General features: G+C 28.8%; 1 protein-coding gene across 1 annotated transcript; it reads left to right on the top strand.

Moving 5' to 3' along the window:
• The first annotated feature begins 9,100 nt into the window (after positions 1-9,100).
• Positions 9,101-19,645, top strand: LOC130805057 (protein trichome birefringence-like 38). Its single transcript, XM_057669664.1, has 5 exons — positions 9,101-9,672; positions 10,473-10,687; positions 11,709-11,892; positions 12,448-12,635; positions 18,941-19,645. The coding sequence occupies exons 1-5, from the start codon at positions 9,160-9,162 to the stop codon at positions 19,431-19,433; spliced, it is 1,593 nt and encodes a 530-aa protein (XP_057525647.1). The 5' UTR covers positions 9,101-9,159; the 3' UTR covers positions 19,434-19,645.
• The last annotated feature ends 1,494 nt before the right edge of the window (positions 19,646-21,139 follow it).

The following is a 21,139-nucleotide window of genomic DNA, read 5'->3' as shown; positions in this document are numbered from 1 at the left end:
CAGTTAGTAACTGCGAACAACTAATTTGTCCTATTTGGCTGTTCGCAGTTACTAACTGCGAACAGCTAATTAATATTTTTTTTTCGTAATTTTTGAGTTGTTATTTGTTGTATTTGCACTAGATACATTAGAACAAGTAATTACAAGTCAATGTATGTTTCATGCAGCATGATTCTTCGCCAAAACTCCGATCATTCATAAGTCAAAGCTTGGAGGCTATGATAAAATAATTAAACATATATATATACAACAAAATATATACAAATGTTTGAAATGTACAACTCAATATATATATATATATATATATATATATATATATATATATATATATATATATATATATATATATATATATATATATATATATATATATATATATATATATATATATATATATATATATATATATAGTCGATCCAAATACACAAAAGTTAAACGTTAACGCTCACGACCCTCATCTACCTTATCCAACTGAGTTGGTCTCCTACGCCTCCTACGATAGTAAAAGCCATTCGAGTGTCGCTTTGGCAGTGGAGGGGACTGGTACTGTGATAGCTGTGATGGCCCAACCTGCGAGGTCCCCGCATCGTCAACAGGGTATGAATGCTCCATCTCCTCCAAATGATAGTCATAAGCAGGAGATGAGACGTGCGTATCGGCAGTAGTCGGTGAGGACTCTGCAGCGACTTCCGGTATAAAGTGCTGGAACTGCGAGCCGACGAGCATGCTATGTGCAATCTCCCTCACTGGCTCCTCGTGACTGTACCGCATCACTGCTGCCGCACCTTGTGCCTGCAATTAATATTTAGTTAATGTAACATTATATTATTTAATCGGCAACTTAATCATATAATTGCAAATGAAGACTTACAAATTGGGTCATCGTAGGCGCAGCAGGTGCATAATGTGTTGCTGCGAAGATGGCACATGGTGTCATCCATCGGCGCGTGATGGAGAGGAACCACGGCATGTAGTCTGGTGTAGTAGGTGCGCCATGAACATCGATTGGCGCACCTTGTGGCAACAACTCCAGTCTACCATCCCAACGAGCGATGTGACGCCAGTTGATCTCCATCCAGTTTGCCCCACCCTGATTTTTGAGCGAAATCAGGTGCAGCTGGGGTTCAGTGTCACAAGGCGTTGGAATGCCTTGTACCAACCCATATTGGCGCATTACACGCTCTGGTAGATGTACTTCGATAATGTCGAAGCATATGAGTGGCACAGAAGCCCTCCACGCACCTATCAAGTATAAGAGGTACGCCTTGGCGTACCTCAAAATGGTCCCTTCATCAGCATCTTCGGGGAGATGCGAGAAGGTCTTAACTAACCACGTGCAGCGCAATCCGCTCCCCTGATCACTTCCGGTGGAGGGCGCTCTCCCAAAATGCGATGCACCATGTCACGCCAGCCTGATAGATGGCGTCCGGCTATACACACGGCACGTCCCTCAACGGGAAGTCGCGTTCATAAGGCCACATCAAGCATTGTGATGGTAGCCTTTCCTAGAGGGAGATGAAATGTATGCGTCTCCTGACGCCATTTCTCGACCAGTGCTGTGATAATGGCACGATCAACGCTGTCGTATGCAACGAGGTGAAAGTCGTATAACCTTGCTAGCTCTAAGTACGATATGATCCTATCATCGATCACCCATGGAACGGAATCTGGATGCCTGGTGCCTAGCGTTTCTACATCAGACACATATGAATATTGAAATATAAATAAGTTACTTGTATGTTAGCATTAGTAAAATGCAAATCACAACTATCGTACACCTAACCTGGGCATCCCAAAGAGGAGTTCCTATGCTCATGCTGCATAGTCAAGACACTAGGAACTAGGGGTCCTGGAGCTGTTGGATCCATCTCCTTTATTGCTGTGTTCACAGTAGCTTTAATTAATATTACTATTATGTAATTATGTATTATATATATAACATATTACCTTGACTTACAGATTATCATTCTAGTATAATATATATAACATATTACCTTGAGTTACAGATTATCATCCTAGATTTAGGCCTCCCTTTACCCCGAATATGATCGGGATCATGTCTAAGTTCAAAGCCCGTGTATTGCGGCCATGACCTCTTATCGATCATTGGCATAAAGTAATGTTCGTATGTACTTGCATAACTTTGAGATGTATAGCACGGATCCACGAACCTCTCATATGAAAAGAGTCGTTTGAAGCAAACAGCAAGTATATGTGAACAAGGAAGGTAGTACATCTCTAGTTTGTTACATGTGCACATCATCGGATTCAAGCCTACATGTTGAATCTTACCCCCCTTGGACGATCCTCTAGTTCCCCTCTCAGTCTTATTCGAATACACCACTTCTATAATCAAATGCGATTATGTCATGGAAATTTTCCTTCTCAGTATTTCTATTGATAATCCTGGTGGCATGCGATGTGTACATGTGTCCTCCAAGTAACCATGGGCTAGCACGTTCACGTCTTTGAACAAAGTAGTCGTTTACCCGATAGAAGGTGAATTCAACAAGTGTTGTCAAAGGCAGGAAACGTACACCCATCATCACATAGTTGAAAACTTCAGCTAAGTTCGTGTTAGTAACGCCATACCTATGACCTCCATCATGACACAACGACCACTTAGACATATCACCCACGTCATCAATCTAGAAAATTGCCTCTCGTTTTGCAATCGCAATTGCCTTTAAACCATTCATTACCTTAACTTGTTGTCCTTGTTCAGCTGTTTTACCAAACAACTTCTTCAACTGAACATTACCCATAACACGATTGAATTTTCTAAGCAAATAGCGTAAGCAAAACTTATGATAAGCATTAGGTGGTTCCCACTCCGGCTCTCCATGATTGCTAAAATACCAGCGTGTCTATCAGAAATAACACATAAACCCATCCTCTGTGTGACATGCTTACGAATAAAAGCCATGAACCATGACCATGCACTTATATTCTCCTTCTCTACCAAGGCAAAGGCTAATGGAAAAATTCCCTTATCACCATCTTGGGCAATGACAGTCAATAAGGTATGATGATATTTACCATACAAGTGTGTGCCGTCAATGGCGATAAGAGGTTTATAATAATTGAAGCCTTCAATGCAAGGTTCAAAGGCTCAAAAGACACGTTGGAAGGTCCTAATAGTTAGGTTTCACATACACCCGTATTATTGTCCTTCTTAAAATACCACTCAAGTACTAACTCCGGGTTGGAATGTTGCAAAAAAGCGTGGAAAGAGTGAGTAAGAACCTTCCCAGGTCCCGTAAATGGACAACAAGGCTTGTTGCTTTGCACACCATGCTCGCTTATAATTCACATCCACACCAAAACAATCTTTAACCATCTACCGGACGACAGATGCCTTAATGGATGGATCTTTAGCAACACAATTTCTAATGACATTGTTAATGGCAGAAGATGTCAGGTGAATGTGTCCAGCCGAAACAGTGTCACTACCCAATACACAAGAATCATGCTTACCCTTATAGGTAATAATACGTCATGAAGATAAATAAGAATCAAACGTAGCCCTAAGTCTCCATGAACAACCCCGCTTGTACTTCAAGGTAAGAACAGTTTGGTTCGAGGTCTCCGTTCTGTACTCCACATTTCTGCGAATATGATACACTCTAATAGCTTCCAACAACGCTTCCTTGCTATCAAACATCATACCCTTCTCAAACTCTCCGTCTTCGGTGTATGTGGTATCACAAGCCCAAGTCCTCCATGAGTTGTCCTCCTCATACTTGTCTAAAGGTGGACATAGGGCATAAGGTGTAGGAGGATTGATTATAGGAATGTTGCCTAGGGTCATGTCATTTGCTAACGCATCCTCATTGACATCCACATCATCCTCAGAAGGATCGTCAATGAGCTCATTACTCTTATTTCCATCATCCCAAGGTCCTATCTCAGCAGTTTCTCCTAAGTTAACCATTGAATTGATTGGAACTTGATTCGTAGGAGGTTGAGAAAAAGTACAAGATGCGGAAGGAACGAAAGGATTAGGAGTTTCCTGAGTTGATATAGGCATAGGGGTAGGAGTAGGATTAGAAACAACTACATTCCCTATTAGTTCTTCTTCTACGTATAACTCCAAAGAGGGAATTTGGGTAGACTTTCAATGCTCCCACATAGTATCTATGCCCTCATCATCCTCAACAGGAAAGGCAAGAAATTCTCCACTCATGTCATATTTAAAGCTTATATTTACGGTACTTCTATTAGGACATATAAAGCGTTTAAAGTGGTTCAAATTCATGCTCGAATTGCAAGCAAACAACTTACATCTTCCCCCAACATAATGAACTTTGCCACTACTTTTTCGAATACAACCATTCCAAAAACATACTATAGTCACGCGAAATGATGCCATTTTCTACATTAATACAAAGAAAATCAATATCATCATCAACTTCATGCCTATACAAGTACATTATATTCATTTGATTATAATCTTTTTTGGTCTAAAAATTATTAAAATTCATAATGTAACTAAGTTCATACATATAAAATCGAAATAATAAATCAATTCATAAGTTCATAATAATATTTCTACTACGAACATCAACATCAACATTTCTAATAATATTATCAACATTGAATTCAACTAATTCAACATTACTTCAAAAAACAACATAAAGCTATAAAAATAATTAAAAAAATACCTTCAATACTTATGGATGATTAAGAATAGTCTTGATTTAATAACTAGTAACCTACATTTGAAAAAATAAGCAAATTTGATTATAACCCTAAAAAACTACATATACACCAAAAAAACACAAACAAGTTTACCTTTGAGCAAGCTAGAGTATCCCACACTAATTTTGAAGTGCCAAATTGAAAGAGGAATGCAAGAATTGATGGATTGAATCAATGGTTTTAGAGGGAGAAAATGTCGTGTGTGTAAAGTAGGGTTTTGAGAAATGGGGAAAACGGGAAAAAGAGAAACTGATTTGCGCATTTGTGCAGTAGGTGTGTTCGCAGTTAGTAACTGCGAACAGCCAAATAGGACAAATTAGTTGTTCGCAGTTACTAACTGCGAACAGCTCCAAACCACAGATTTGAGATTTTTGCGCTTACTTTTGGATTTTTTTTTAAAACTTAGTTTATTCTTTTAATTTTTTTTAGATTAAGCTTTTCAAATTTTTAGTATACAAGTTTTATTACCATAATTTTAATCACAAATTCTTGTTAAGGACCGTCTTATTAGTAGAACGAGTCCAAGCTGTACATATTTAATTTTAATTTATACGTAATTAGTTTTAAGCTATATGCAATTGATTTTGTAGATGTAAGTTTGCATTATATGTTTCATTTTATCATCAATGTATACATTCTTAAGGCGTATGTGATCATTATTAAAGTGTAAGTTATTATTATTACTATATAATTTTTTCACTAATAGATTATTATTCTCGTTTGATTAAAAAAGTATGAAAGAGGTCTATAGTAAGCACTATGTGGTCAATTTTAAGCACTATGTGATTGATTTTAAGCTATATATGATTTTAAACCATATGTATTCATTTTTAAACTATATGTGACAGATTTTTAGCTACATGTGAGCACTTTTGACCAGTATGTGGTTATAGTGAACTGTCTCATATGCGGTATCCCAATATTAGCATCCTAATATTAAGACAACCGCATATGAGACATGCTAAATTTTAATTGCAATGAAAAGTTAAGAGTGCGAAACATATTACACAAAAATTTTGAATGCAAATGTCTCATTATATAATGAAGAGGATTTCATTTAATTAGCCCAAATCTCTAATTAATCACATTAAAATTATGAGTAATTACTCTAAGACTATAAAAATAGTGATGACTTAAAACTGTAAGTGATCTAATCACTTTAAAAATATATATAATCAGTTTAATACAGTAAGTATATAATATTAAATCAACACAAATCACAATAAAAATGATTTCGCTATAAACGTGTACATCTGAAAAATTGTCTTTGAGATCACCACTAAAAACCAGCCATAACCTACCAAATCTAGCCCAACATGTATTCTTAAGAAAAATACCTAAACCTGATGGAGCAAAATAGTATATCAAATAAAAATATTGGAAACATTAAATAATGTTGTTTTAGGTAAAAATATTTAATTTTGCTTGTCAATAATTGAAATCGTATTTAGTGATACCTGCATGCACTTGCCAACAAACATAGAAAACTGAATCTTATTGATTGCTCTACTTCATGTTTAGCCAACCTGTACCACAAAAGTTATCTACGTACAAACTAATTAAATACTCTCCATCTCTTTCAATTTTTTTTTTAATAATATTTGGTTCATTGTTAAAAATTCATACTATATTTATATTAGAGATAAAAAAATTAGCAAGTACATAACATTTTTAATCAAATATAATTTAAAATTAACAAAAATATGATCATTGTGTATAGATCTGACAATTTTAATTGAATTTGATGTTGTTGATGGTAATTGCAATTTTAGTGTCTGCTGCAGTATCGTATTAATCTCTACCAACAAATCAACTAGAGACCAAAATTCATAATCCTAAACTCTCACGAGGAGAGAGATTAAAACCCAATATATGGGTAAAATCAACCCAATAAATGGATAGAAAAATTCTCTTGTAAAGAGAGGACAAATATTTATTCTTATCATATTCAAAAAGTTTAAAACGGAGAAAATAAAGGCTCATTATCAATCAAAAGATTGATGATAACCCAAAACCAAGCATAGAAAAGGTTGATGAATATCTATCTTTTTCAACTTGTATTATCATTTATGTTGACTTTATTCACGTAATTCATCACATTTATGTTTTAAACCTGACTCTACCCCTTTAATATGTTTTTAGTGTTTAAATTTTCTCTCTTATTTCTAAATAATTCCACTACTTCAATACCCTATATTCAACTTTTTAAATTCTATATTGTTTTCAACTTTTTAAATTTTCTCTCTTATAGATCACTTTGAGATTGTAATACAAATTATTGTATGAGACGTTTTCACTATGAGAATCACCTTATATATGGGTTAAATAGTTCAATGATACAAATTATTAACATATAGTCTTCTTGATTTGAGGTCGTCTCACCGAAACACAATCTCTAATAAGAGTAGCTTAATTTGTAATTAATCACAATATACTTAAGTCAATTTAATACAGACTATAAAATCGTCTCATTTAAAAATTTGTGTATTTTCAATTGTGGCAAAATAAGACCTACAACAAGTACACCCTTAATTCTTAAATACTCAAATAGAAACGTACGTACACATTTGATGGCATTTTTTCTGTGGACGGTTACTTGACAAAAGACTCCATAGTCATGATAACAATAATAACAAAATAAAGTTCTTAACCTTTGATAATGTTTCGTTAAAACAGCTAAGATCTGAAAGTGACTCCAACTATAGCTGTTTAACACTCCTAAGTTCCTAACATATAAAATTATTGGTCTCTTAATAATTGGAAAATTATAGTAAATAATTTAGTTTTTTTCAATATGTTGAAAATAAATTTAAGTACAGTTTGTTTTAAAATAAACTTATTTGTTAAGTATAATTGCTAAAATAAACACATTTATATATTATTTATAACTTTTTTTGGTAAATCTCAAGCAATTAACAATAGATAAATTTACTTTCTGTAATAATAACTGATAGAGGAGTTTATTTAGAAACACAAATATATGGATTTATTTTAGCGATTCAAGAAAATTAACTTTTTAAGTTCTATATATTAAAAAGAATGTCGTTGAATCATATTTTTAGTGTAATAATTATTGATTTTCATTTTAAGTTCTATTAAAAAGTGATTTAGTGACACTTTATTTGGCTTTTAGTGACATATGTTCACTATCAGAGTCTATAGTGACATTTATGAAAAATGTCACTAGATCTTATATTACGAAAAGCTTTAGTATGCTTTTTTATTATACTACTAAAGGGACTAATAAATATCAAAAAATCCAATATATACCATTAGAAATTTAAAATAGTAAAATTTAAATTAAATATCACTAAAACTAAGTTATGTTTCAGTGAGATGAGATGAAAAGGAAAAAATGAGATTGCGTAAGATATATAGGAAGGTTTTCAATTGGCGGAAAATATTTTCTTAAAAGAGATTGAAAACTGAAAGTATTATCAAATGCAAAAGATGATAAATTTTCTTTTATTTGGTTTGATAGAATGTTCATAATGGAGGTAAATGTTTGTAAGGTGATAAAAAAAAAAAATAAATAAATAAAAACATTGTTTCATTGTAACTTAAATTTCTTTCTATTTTCTTGTCAAATAAAAAACTAATCATTGAGAGTTGATTTGTTATTTAAAAGTAATTTAATATGGTTTATCTTTTAAGTGAATAGGTATAATGAATTTAGAAAAATATAAATATATAAAGCTTTTATATCAAGTTTAAGATTATTAGTAAAAACAAAGAAAAACGTTTATTAGTTTTTAGCAAATATAAACTTTTAGAAAAACCATAATTTGTTATTTTAAGTATAGTAAGAAAAATTAGTGGCTCATATTTTATAATAGTATAATCAACAATTAAGATTCTATATTCCATTGAAATGTCGATCACCGTAAAATTTCTCTATTTCGAAATAATCCGACAAATAAATAAGAATCTAAAAACAAAGACATATGTGGTTCCAAAGGTATTAACTTTATTTTTCTTTTTTATCAATTCTATTAAATTTGTCTTATTATTTTTTACTATAATTCACACATTTTCTTTAATTATCATCCACATATTATTTAACTTACTTTTTTATAACATTTCATATTTGTCTTATTTTTCCATAAAATACTCATTTTTTATTATCACCTTACCCTATTTGTAAGGAGGCAATTTCTTTGAGAGGGAGGGAGTACTATAAGTTTATAATACTTTCTCCTTCAAATAATTATTAGCATCATGTGAGATATTACATTATTTATTCATCATCCTTAATCTGTAATTATTATTTTATCTATTAGTAAAAATATAATTAAATGAATTTGTTTGATTCATCTCATTGCAACTATTAAAAATACAAGATTTTAATAATTAGTACATCAAAATATCTTAAAAGTAAAAAATTATAATTATTTTAAAATGGGCAAACAGAAAAGTAGTGTGAAAAAATCTTGGGATGGAGTGAATAAAATTTCCACCATGCATATCATATCTACTAAAAAATTCACTCTCTACTCTCTAAAGTCTACTAACATTTTTCCTCTACCCACCACAAACGAACCATTCTTTATGAGTTTAAGTGATCTTCCACACCCACATGAGAGTATTAGAGAAACATATATACTCAAAGCCATGGAATTAAGTTCCTCCATTAAAGATTCATGGAAGGTTTTCATATTAGGAACCATTATTAGTTGCTTAATGCTTCTTCTTTTCCTAACTGAAAGTGACCAAAAATCATCTCTTTCAGGTGCTTCCATTAATTTCCTACAAAAATCTTCACCATTACAAGAATCATCAAGCTCAACCATGCCTTTAATGGCTCCTCAACCTTCCATTATAGCTGGTTATGATGAATCTTTTGTGGGTACAACTTTTAATGGTGAAGAAGTTAAAGCTAGTACTATTGCTGAGTCTCCAAAAGCTTCATTGCCACCATTTTCTTCTAAAAATGTCAATCTTATGAGTCCTGTTGAATCACTCAATTCAAGGGTAACTCTATATCATAAATTTTCATTTTTAGGTTCTAATTTTTGTGTTGGGAGTGGTTGTTCTTTATTTATTTATTTTTTAAGCTTTTTGGCGTTTTAACCAAGAATAAATTCAATCAAAAACTTAAGTTGATAGTTGGATTTTAAGAATGTTGTATACTCTAATCAACCCCTTTACACAAGAACCTTTAGGCTAGAAGTGTGGATGCAATCTAGATGCTTTCCATTTGAATGAGAGGTGGTTGAGATTTGAACTCGTAAATTTTTGTCACGTTGGCTTCTGATATTATACAAAGGAACCAACTCAATCAGAAGCTTAAGCTTATGGTTAAGACCTTATGATATATTATATACTTTAACGTGTCTAATTTAGTTGAACGCCTGAAAGTTTCTTTGCTAAATGGCTTTTCAGTTGCTGAAAAGTTTCGTTTTGATGCATTTTAACCCAAAATGAAAAAAGTTATTTTGGTTGCCTGTTATGTACGTTAACTTTAGATTATTTGGTTAATTTTTTCTCTAATAAACAAATAAATCAACAATAAGCTATTAAAAAAGCCAACAACTATATGTCAAAAACCATCATTATAAAATCCAAGTTTATGATTTTATAACAACTAAAAAATAATCAACTAAAAAATAATCAACTAAAGAATTACTTAAAATAGCAAAAGATTTTTAAAAAATTATATTTTTTTGACTTAAGTTAAAACTTTTTTATAATTAAACAACAATGATCTTAAATTTAATACTAAAGATATTATTTATAAATATAATAATATGTATTTGACTATTATTTTTCAGGATGAAAATTTAAGTTTTGTTGATTACAATGAAGGAGTAGTGGAAAGGTGTAACATGTTTGATGGAAGATGGGTTTATAAGGTGGATGCAAGAGCAAGCTATTGTCCATTAAGGTGTCCTTTTATTGAAGAAAAGATGAGTTGCTTAAAAAATGGAAGACCAGATTTTGAGTATGAAAAATGGGTTTGGGAATCTTATGATTGTGATATACCAATGTAAGTATTTACTTAACAGAAATTAATTTCTAATTAATCATTATAATTCATAAATTATTATAGAAAGATAAAATAATTCCTAGTAAAGTAAACTAAACAAACAAAGATAAATTAAAGTTTTAAAATCTTCATCCTATAAAATTCTTCAATGTAAGGGTGATTTATCAATATTACAAATTATCGTTATTTACTTAAATTACCTTATTTACTTAATTTGTTCCTCAAAAACAACACAATTAAACTTAAATATGTGAGAGTTTTATTATACTCCCTTCTGTTCAGCTTATGTGTCCCATTTTCTTTTATGGTCAAGTCACCGTCCAATTTCTATTTTTGGTATGGGTTTTTGACTTTTATGCCCTTAGTAGCTTTATCCTATTTTCAATTATACCCTCTATTATCTATACTAATTTTCCTCCCTTACATTAAAAACCCATAATACCACTCTCTTTCCTTCCTACCCTTAGGGTCTCACTTTTGATTCTCCTTAAAATCTGTAAAAAGTCAAATGAGACTCTTAAGGTGAATAGGAGTGAGTATAATTTTTTTAGCTTTATCATTTATGGATCATTGCAATTATAGAAAAAAAAAACATGTCATGAATGTGAATCATTGAAATATAGAAAACAATATAATATTAAATTTTATTCTTCAAAACCCCACCTTTAAGAGCATGAGGATATTGATTTATCACAAAAAAGTCAATAATCAAAATAAAGTTAATTTGCATTTATTTTTATTAATTTTTACCATTTTTATTCCAACAAAATTTCATAAATTTTGAATTATGATACTCTATTGAGCGTCATCCCTTGAAATCCCCACCTCCTTGGAACCAATAGGATATCCTCATGGGAAACATTTACTTTGATTTGTCTCAATAAATCATAAAAAAATAAAATATAATATTTTAAAACTTTTAAAATATAAAAGTCAAATATATTTTATCAAAATTTTTAATTTTTTTAATCCAATATCCATTTATATGATAATAATCTTAAGATATTTATTTTTTTTATAGGTTAAATGGTACGGACATGGTGGAAAGATTTAGAAACAAAAGAGTGGTGTTAGTAGGAGATTCGTTAAATCGAAACATGTGGGAGTCTCTTGCTTGTACACTCTATTCATCTATTCCTTATCCTTCAACTAAAGCTCAAGTTAAGTTCGAAAGTGCACATATTAAGACTTTCTTGAAGGCAAAGGTATGATAATTAGTTTAAAATTACATATTTCAAGTTTACGGAAAAGTCTCTTTAAAATATAGGAGATTCTGAACATGTTTAATATGTTCAATCGCATAGGGCCTCGAAAAATTAAAGGTCTTAATATTAAATTATTTGGTATATGTTAAATGTTTAAAGATACAAAATTGTTAGAAAAATATCACAATTTTTAAAATTACACAGAGCCTTTATAGAATTTGTCAATTTTTACTCCACTCCTACTTTAAAATCAATTATTATGACAAATTAATCGAATAAAATAATTATATTTATTTAGTTATATTGTCTCATTTCTTTGAAGTTATTTACATTTGTCATTTTGGTTTGTTTTATTTATTGTTATTCCCATTAAGAATTTTTTTATTTATATCACAAATTTTTAGACATAATTAACATTGTTCATTCTGATTTTAATATTATAATAATGCTTTACTTAAATAACTTTAAGGAGCGGATGGAATAGTATTACTGTTGATGAGAAATTATTATCTTTTAATAAGTATGTTTGATTATTGAAAAAAAATTGGTGTGCAGGATGAATATAACTTTACAGTAGAATTTTACTGGAGCCCATTTTTGATAGAACATGACATAAACCATGAAAGTGGAAAGAAAGTCCTTGTGTTAGATAAACTTTCGTCAAACTCTGAATCATGGACTGGTGCTGATATTTTGATTTTTAATTCTGGCATGTGGTGGAGCCAAACTGGCAATAAAAAAGGGTATGTGCCTTCTTTTATTTCCCTTATTTCACATTATTTTAGTCCGTTCGATATAATTCGTGTCGTTTTATTTTTAGACAATGTTTTATCGCTTTGTTTTAATCTTATTCATATATTTTAATTCATTTTTAGTTTCATTCACACAATTTAATTTCTTATTATTTATTACCAGATATTCAATTTTCCTTTAAAAATACTTTATTTTCTCATGTTAGTTTAACGGGGCATAGTATTAATTAATCTTTAATTTTTTAATATATATAATATAATAGTTAAGTGAGAAAATTTGTTTTGTTTAATAATAATACCAATTTTTTTATATTCATTACTTTTATTTATATATATATATATATATATATATATATATATGGTCCTGTTCAGGTGCAAACCACGGTTCTATGCGAACCGTGAGAACTAAAAAATGTATTACCTTTTTACAGAAAAGGTGCTACTTTTGCACAAAAACTCTGTTACTTTTGTTTTTAAAAATACTTTTTACCAAAAAATAGTAACTGTCAGAAAAAAAATACAAATCCAAAGTAACACATTTTTCCGTTTTTATATAAAAAGTATCACCTTTTTATGATTCTCACAGTTCTCATACAAAGATGGTTTTCACTTGAACTTCTCCCTATATATAAATATATACTTCTTCCGTTTCATAATACTTGCTATATTTTCTATTTTTGGCAATTTCATATTACTTGCTACATTTCCTTTTTTAGTAAAAAAACAATCATTTAAAGTTCTACCTACTCCTATTTTTGTCCTACTCTATACTCTATAATAAAAAACTATACTGTACTCTATAAAGTAACCTAACAACCTTTTTTTCCTTTTTCTTTTTCAATTAACAATAATAAAATACTATACTCTATAAAGTAAACAATCAGCTACAGTGTAAGTCAATCACTTTTTTTAATACCCGTGTCCATGCAAATGTAGCGACTAAAATGGAACGGAGGAAGTATCAATTAAAGTATGTATCAATTTTTCAAGAAAAAATGTGATTGGTTCCTTAATAATCTCTTTCCTTTTCCGTAGTCTAACACGCAAGTAAAAAATATAATGATTAGGAAGCATGAAGTTACAAATAAAGAAGTAGTAATACGGAGTATAATTTAAGAAATCATTATTTGATTTACAACTTTAGTTGAAGGAATGAATTATTTATGGGTGGTTCATGTGTTTTACATAAGTCTGTCGTTTTAACTCTTGTTATTACTCTTCATTAACTTATTATCAAGAAATTAATTTACTTAATTTTTTTTATTTCATCCATGTAATTCTTTGAATTATTTAATTGTTATTTTATTCTCTTACAAATAATAATAATTTATATCATAGAAAAATTAAATAGATATAAGAGTGATAATTTACTATTTAAGTGTCATATTGAACAGACCGTTGAAATTTTTTATTTTTGACCTTAGTATTACCTATATATTTTTCTACATACAACTTCATTCTCAATAAATTTGCAACAATTTTTATTTTGTAGTACCTAATAAATTTACGACTGACAATTATTTTTTGTGACCTAATCTCATATAAGAACTCAAATTTATTCATTCTCTTCATCTCATTCACAAATTTTACTTATTTATCTTTTATCTTTCATGATTATTTTCATTTTGAAGAACAAATTTTGTTCAATATAGCAAATGTATAGAGGACAATCACTGTTCTACAAACAGGCCTAACGGGAAGATACTCTTTATGTCTCTATAAATTAGCACCAATATTTTTTAATTTTTTTTTTTTTTTTTATTTTTTTGTATTTTAAGTGGAAAGGAAAGTAAGTTGCAAAATAAATTAAAATACAAATAGAATAAAATTAAAAGATTAAAATGAAAATAGAAAATAAATTTCTAGATGTACTTCTAATTAATTAAAAAATAAGGACTATTATTGACTATTAATTGATTGATGATATAAGCACAATAAGGTAAGCCAGCGCACATGAGCCTAAACCACACAATTTTTGTTTCATTATGTTTTTTTTTTTGGAAAAAGTATATTATAAATATTCTTTTATTTTACTTTTTTATAGAAAGGAGGAAAAGTATAATGAGGGAAAATATTGGAATAATTAGTAAATCCGTACATATTATTAAGAGATTTGTGTTTGAAATTATAGTCATTAAATGACAGAGTCAAAAAATAAAAGTTAAGAGATCCCGATTGATTTATAAAAATAGACAATAAGAATAGACGGTGAAAATGGGCCGAGAAACTGGGCCCCTAATACAATTAATAGTGTTAATTGCGACATTTAAAGTATTAATATTATGACATTTTGTTATTTATCAAATGTAACCAAAAGATTTGGTGACACTTGTAGAAAATGTCATAAATTAAAATTGAAATATTAGGATAATACTCTAAATATGGTAACATTTTGATAAAATGTCAAAATTGAAATTTTTTGAGAAATTATCAATGGTATCCTAAGTTTTTTTTAATTTTCAATAGTACCTTCGTGTCGTTGAACATTTTACAACCGTAACCTTTTTTAATTTTTTCGATCCAAAATCGTCCAAAGCCTTAACTTTTTTCTTTTTCTTTTATTTTTTTAATGTTTTAAATTGATAAATAAAAGAAAGAAAAAAAGTTTAACAGTTTTGGACGGAAAAAAATTAAAAAAGATTACAATTATAAAACATTCAATAACACGAGAATACTATTGATAATAAAAAAAGTTAAAAGTAACTGCAAAAACTTAAAGTTACCATCCATAACTTCCAAATTTTTTTTAGTGTCCCTACTAGCACCCCGCATGGCTTTCCGCTGATTATCCTCATTTGTTGAGCGATTTCAATGTAATGTCAATATATATTTTGGGTATGAGTTAGGAGTACTAAGCTTAATTGTAGAAAACTTTTGTGTCATCTAATAACATTACCAAACATAGAAATATCTAGGTTATACAGATACTTATTCTAGGTTGTACTTACACAAGCATTCAAGAATTGTGTCATGATCTATACATGAACCAAGAAAATACCATTTTAGCCCTTATAGTTACAAGTATTAATGTCTAGTATTTGGATAGGCTCAATTATTTGTAGTTATTCTTTCTTATTATATTGGTTTAACGTAAAATAATTTATTGAATTATGTGCACTTTTTATTTACGTGAAGCAAGAAAATTAAAAGTTATAAGTACAAACACTTATTTTTTAGAAGGATGCAAATAAGACATAGGGCATTATATATAACTTTAGAGACATTAAATGCATGACATTCAAACCAATTCAAAAATGATAAGAAAATCAATATAAAATTTCTTTGATATACATAAAATTTGAAAAGGTTTCGACTTGAAAAATCTAATTTGAAATTTAATCTAATAATTTAATTATTTACTTTTAAGTATATTTGACAATAAAAGTTTTCAATATCTGAACAACTTATTTAGTTAATGAGACAATATTAATAATAGAAAAATACTTCTAAATAAATAATAATGCGACGCACCTAAGCTCACTTGAATCATATAGATAATTAATCAAATTAAGAAAAATAAAATTAACATGTTGATTTTAACTACATAAAGTTGAATGGAAAAAAATTAAATTGAAATAAAAATAAAATGAGAATGAAAATAGTTCAAATGCTATGTTCCACCCATGTTACCTATAGAAAATAATTATTCCAAACAATGTTTTTGTTCTTTGTGTATGATATTATGCATCCTTCCTATTTGCGTGTGTACATATGAGGGATTATAGTAGGCCATTAGTGGTTGGAATATTAGGCCTTTAGTGGTTGGAATTTGGTAGTTCTTTTTTGTGTCGCTAAATTTATTTTTGAGTGATTAAATTTAAATATTAATATTTCGTTTAGTTGTTAAATAATAAGATAAAAAATTGAATTAAGAGAATATTGGAAACACTACCACTCTATACTTGCATTTATATAATTGTCTTATTCACAATTTTAAATTATTTCTTTGTCATTTTCTTGTTTTAATATATAAAAAAATAATTATAATAAAATTATTGGGATTAGAACGAGTTGATAAGAACAAATGAAATTTAATCCTAACATACAAAATTTGGATATAATTTTATATAATATCTTTTTGACTCATAATTGAGCTATAAAAATTATAAACAATTAGAAAATTTATAAAGGAGATTGATACTAATTAAATGTTAACTAATCAATCATTTGGAATATAGATGATTGTCGGTGTGAATGGTGGTGGATTAGGTAGGAAATTGGTGGGGAAAAGGAGTTAGCTAGAGGTTGATGAACTCTCTTGCTTTATTAAAGAAATAATCAAGAAAAATAAATAAATTAAAAATTATAAAAATTATTTTATGAAAAATAAGAGAAAATTCTCACTAAAAATTAAAGGAAAAGTGTGTAAAAAATAAAATTTAGCTAAGTTCAATGAAAATGGATATATTTGCTAATAATGATGATATTTTTTCACTAAATATATATATCACTATTAGTAGTAATGAATACTTTTTTTTTGTTCCATTATATACTTGCTATATTTGACATGCAATATAATATATTATTTTGATCATTTATATATTAAACTATGCATATCAAAATATTATAAAAGATTAATCACGAAAGTATATCATCAAATGAATTAAATAATATCTCACTTGGCTATATTTTTCTTACTTAATAAATAGTACTCCCTACGAATCAATTTAGATGTTCCATTTGCTTGGGCACGGTTATTAAAGATGGTGTGAGGTCCATTAAAAAAGGTAAGCAGTAAAGGGTAAGTAGTGAAGGGTAGTTGGGTAAGTAAGGTATATGGGGGTATATTCGTAATTACTTGTGTGAACTAAGAATATTTAGGTAAAAAAAATTGACAAAAATAAAAATGGGACAACTAAAAAAAATTTTACCAAATAAAAAAATGGGACAACTAAATTGGTTCGGAGGGAGCATGAATAATCGTGGACGTAACAACTAACAAGTATTAAAAAATGTACTAACCATTAAAAAAAAAAGAACGTGACTGATTGTCTTGTACAGTGGTATATATGCCTATATGGCATATGGCCAGTGTGTATTAAAGCACAACTGACAAATTATAAACACTGAACCAAGCAAAAGAAACTGAACTGTACTACTCTGTCTTTTCTGAATTGGTAATGATGCATGTCTAGCAAAATTGTTAGGGTGGAAGGTTAGAAAGGATAAATAGGTAATAATATATCCCATTTTAATTCAATTTTTTTTTATGAATTTAAAATTTTGTAAAAAATAATATCAATACAAAATTTGAACCGACTCTTGCCTAATTAGAAATTGACCCAAAATTTAAACGAACACCTTTATAGAAATTATTTGAAAATCGGCTTAGTTTAGCTGATTCGTTTGTCAAATTAATAGCATTGATTTTTTTTATTAGTCTAACTAATGATATAAGCATACTATTATTGTAGATGTTTGTCAAATTAGTTGTTGTAAGTTGTTGATTGCGAGAAAAAAAGGTAGACTAACTTAGTTAAAATTCGATAAAAAAAATAGTTACTCACACTTACTCCCTTGAACCCAAAGAATTAGCTTCATTTTCTTATTTAGTCTGTACCATCAAAATCTGCTTTATTTTTATTTTTAGTATCCAACTTTCAATCACGAATTATGTTACAATATACTTTGATATTTGTGAAATCACTATGGATTAAGCACGAACATCTTGGATCTATTTGGCAAATGACGGTTAGCTAGAGTTATTGGTTGGTTTGATCGCTTAAAACTATTGATTGATAAGTCAGTTATTTAAGCTAGTTGTTTTGGTATTCTGTTATTGTATATTTTATTTAAATTTATTTGATAGTTATTGATTATTTATTAGAGAAAAAGTAGTTTAAAATCCAAATTCTAATTAATGAAAAAAAGCTACTATGAGATGTTATTTGGTTTTGGCTTAAAACCCACCTTTTTTAAGTACTTTAAAAGTCAATTACCAAACAATATTTTAGCTATTTGAAAAATTAAAAAATCGAAAATCAAAAATCAACTAAAAAGTTAATCGCCAAACATCCCTTATAAAAAATACTAGGATATGAATATGATTAACCATATGTGTAACTATGTTAAGAAGCTAAACAAAATATTCTTATTTTTTCTATTTATCTTTCTTGTGTTTTTCATAATAAATCACTAGAAAAGTGTTGCTTAGAATCTAACATGAATAGCGTCACTTAATATTTAAAACTCCTTATTTTCAGAGCCTTTGAACGTCGCCTACCCCAGATAGCCTAATAATTGGCCTTGGTTAAAAAGCATCACAAACTAATAAATATTTTGTTACATAATCTCAGATGGGAGTTCTTCCAATACAATGGGAAACTAATAGAGAACATGCCACTACACCAAGCCTACACAAGAGCAATGAGAACATGGGCAAATTGGGTAGAAAACAACGTTAATCCTAAACAAACAAAAGTATTCTTTAGATCAATCTCAACCGAGCATAAAGCTCCTCAATATCATCAATGGTGTTATGATCAAACTCAGCCATTAATGGACTCTTATAGATCTCTATACCCTAAAACACTTATACGTGTTATTGAGACTATAATTAAAGGAATGACTAAAATAAATGTCACGTATTTGGACGTCACGAAATTGTCACAATCTAGAATTGACGCTCATCCTTCCGTGTTTAGGACTAAAGATTGGAGAAATCTTGCTAAAACGTATACACATAATCTTTCTTCGTATACTGATTGTGGTCATTGGTGTCTTCCTGGAGTTCCCGATACTTGGAATAGGTTATTTTACGCTTCTTTAGTTTTTGATGATTTTAATTAATTTTGAGTAATTAATAATAAGAAAGTTTAATTTTTGTTAGTTATATATTTTGATCATAAATTTGTTGTAAGGATTAATTAGTGATGTGTATGTATTTATTTGACATTAGAAATAAATAGATGTATTAAATATTTGAATATTTATTATATGAAGTATTTTATTTATCAATCTTTGTAAAACTCCTTTGTCAGTTTGTCCATTATTCTTTTATATTTAATTTGTAAATTTATATTCTTATTTATTTTATGACTTTTAATAGTTGCTATATTTCTGTTTTTTATGTGTTTCAATATATAATTTTAATCTTTAATATCTTTAATTTTATATGTTAAAAAATGTTATAAATAAAGGTAATATTATAAAAATATATATTATGATGAATCAAATAATATCTCAGCTGACTATATTTTTCATTAAACATAGAGAGCAGAAATATATGTCAAATAAGATCAATTTTTGAACATAAATACTATAATAACTGTAGCAACTATTAGAGACCAGTATATTATATTATATTAGTTTACATTTTAGTTAGAGATTTTTATTTAAAATACAAATCATAGCCTAAACTTTGATGTTTAGATACTAATGCTCACCACTTAATTCTTTCAAATGGAATACATAGTACAAGAGTTTAAATATTGGCATTCATCAATTTCTTAATTTACCTTAATATAGTGTTTTAAAACAATTATTTCCATTTAAATTATAAATTTTAATTAGGAAATCATAAATAAAGAATTTGAGAATGATAAGATTTGGATAGTCATTTTCAAATTTTCAACTTTAACTACTTTAAAAAAATCGTGGAATTTAATCTAAATCAAAATTTGAAAATTTTTGATATGCCAAATAAAATATTTGAATCAATTTTAAATTTCCAAATGAAATCATCATAACCAAATATGATATTATTGAATTTACTTATTTTTTATCTTATTCACCGTTAATGTCTAGCAGCTAAATAAAATTATAGTTAACTCTAAAGGTGAAGTGATACCCCAAACATTTCCCAATGATTATTTTAAAAAAAATTTATTAGATTGTTAATTATATGGTCTATAAATAACGTTAAGAGAGGACAGCGGACAACCTACACATAGAACAAAACTGAAAAATACAAAGAAACGATGGCCAGAAGTAGGATTGAAGTTGAATTATCATATTGGAATGTTATTTAAAGACAAATGAAATTGTTCTTTCTCAAGGATGATATATTGGCCAAGTATTTTATAAAACAATGCATTATTATTATTATTATTATTATTATTATTATTATTATTATTTAGATACTATCTTTGTTCCTTTTTTTATTCATCTTACTTTCTACGAGCATTTTAAAACAGATTTTAAACTGTAATATATCTAAATAAGCATTGTGTTCTTAACCTCTTGCTTTTATCGTTTTTTTCCTATTAGTTCTTTGTTTTCTTTTTATAGTGGCCCTTTTTTTATTTTTATAGACCTTTAAGTTATCTTTCACGTGTTATTACGTCTCATTATCTTCCTCAAGCCGGGGGACTCCGTTGGCCGCGCTCTCCTTTATGGGTATGAGTTGCCGCCGTCTTTCCCTCCCCATACCCTAACCTTAGTTTTCAATATACTGGATAAGATGATGATTATATCTAAATAAGCATTATAAAAAATTATAATAAGTTTCCGTATATATTAACTCCCTAATCCCTATCTTAGTTGTCCGACTTAAA

Source organism: Amaranthus tricolor, chromosome 2 (assembly GCF_026212465.1).
Source record: "Amaranthus tricolor cultivar Red isolate AtriRed21 chromosome 2, ASM2621246v1, whole genome shotgun sequence".
NCBI classification, from domain to species: domain Eukaryota; kingdom Viridiplantae; phylum Streptophyta; class Magnoliopsida; order Caryophyllales; family Amaranthaceae; genus Amaranthus; species Amaranthus tricolor.
Note: the sequence above shows the minus strand (reverse complement) of the source record. Positions and strands in the feature narration are given on the sequence as shown.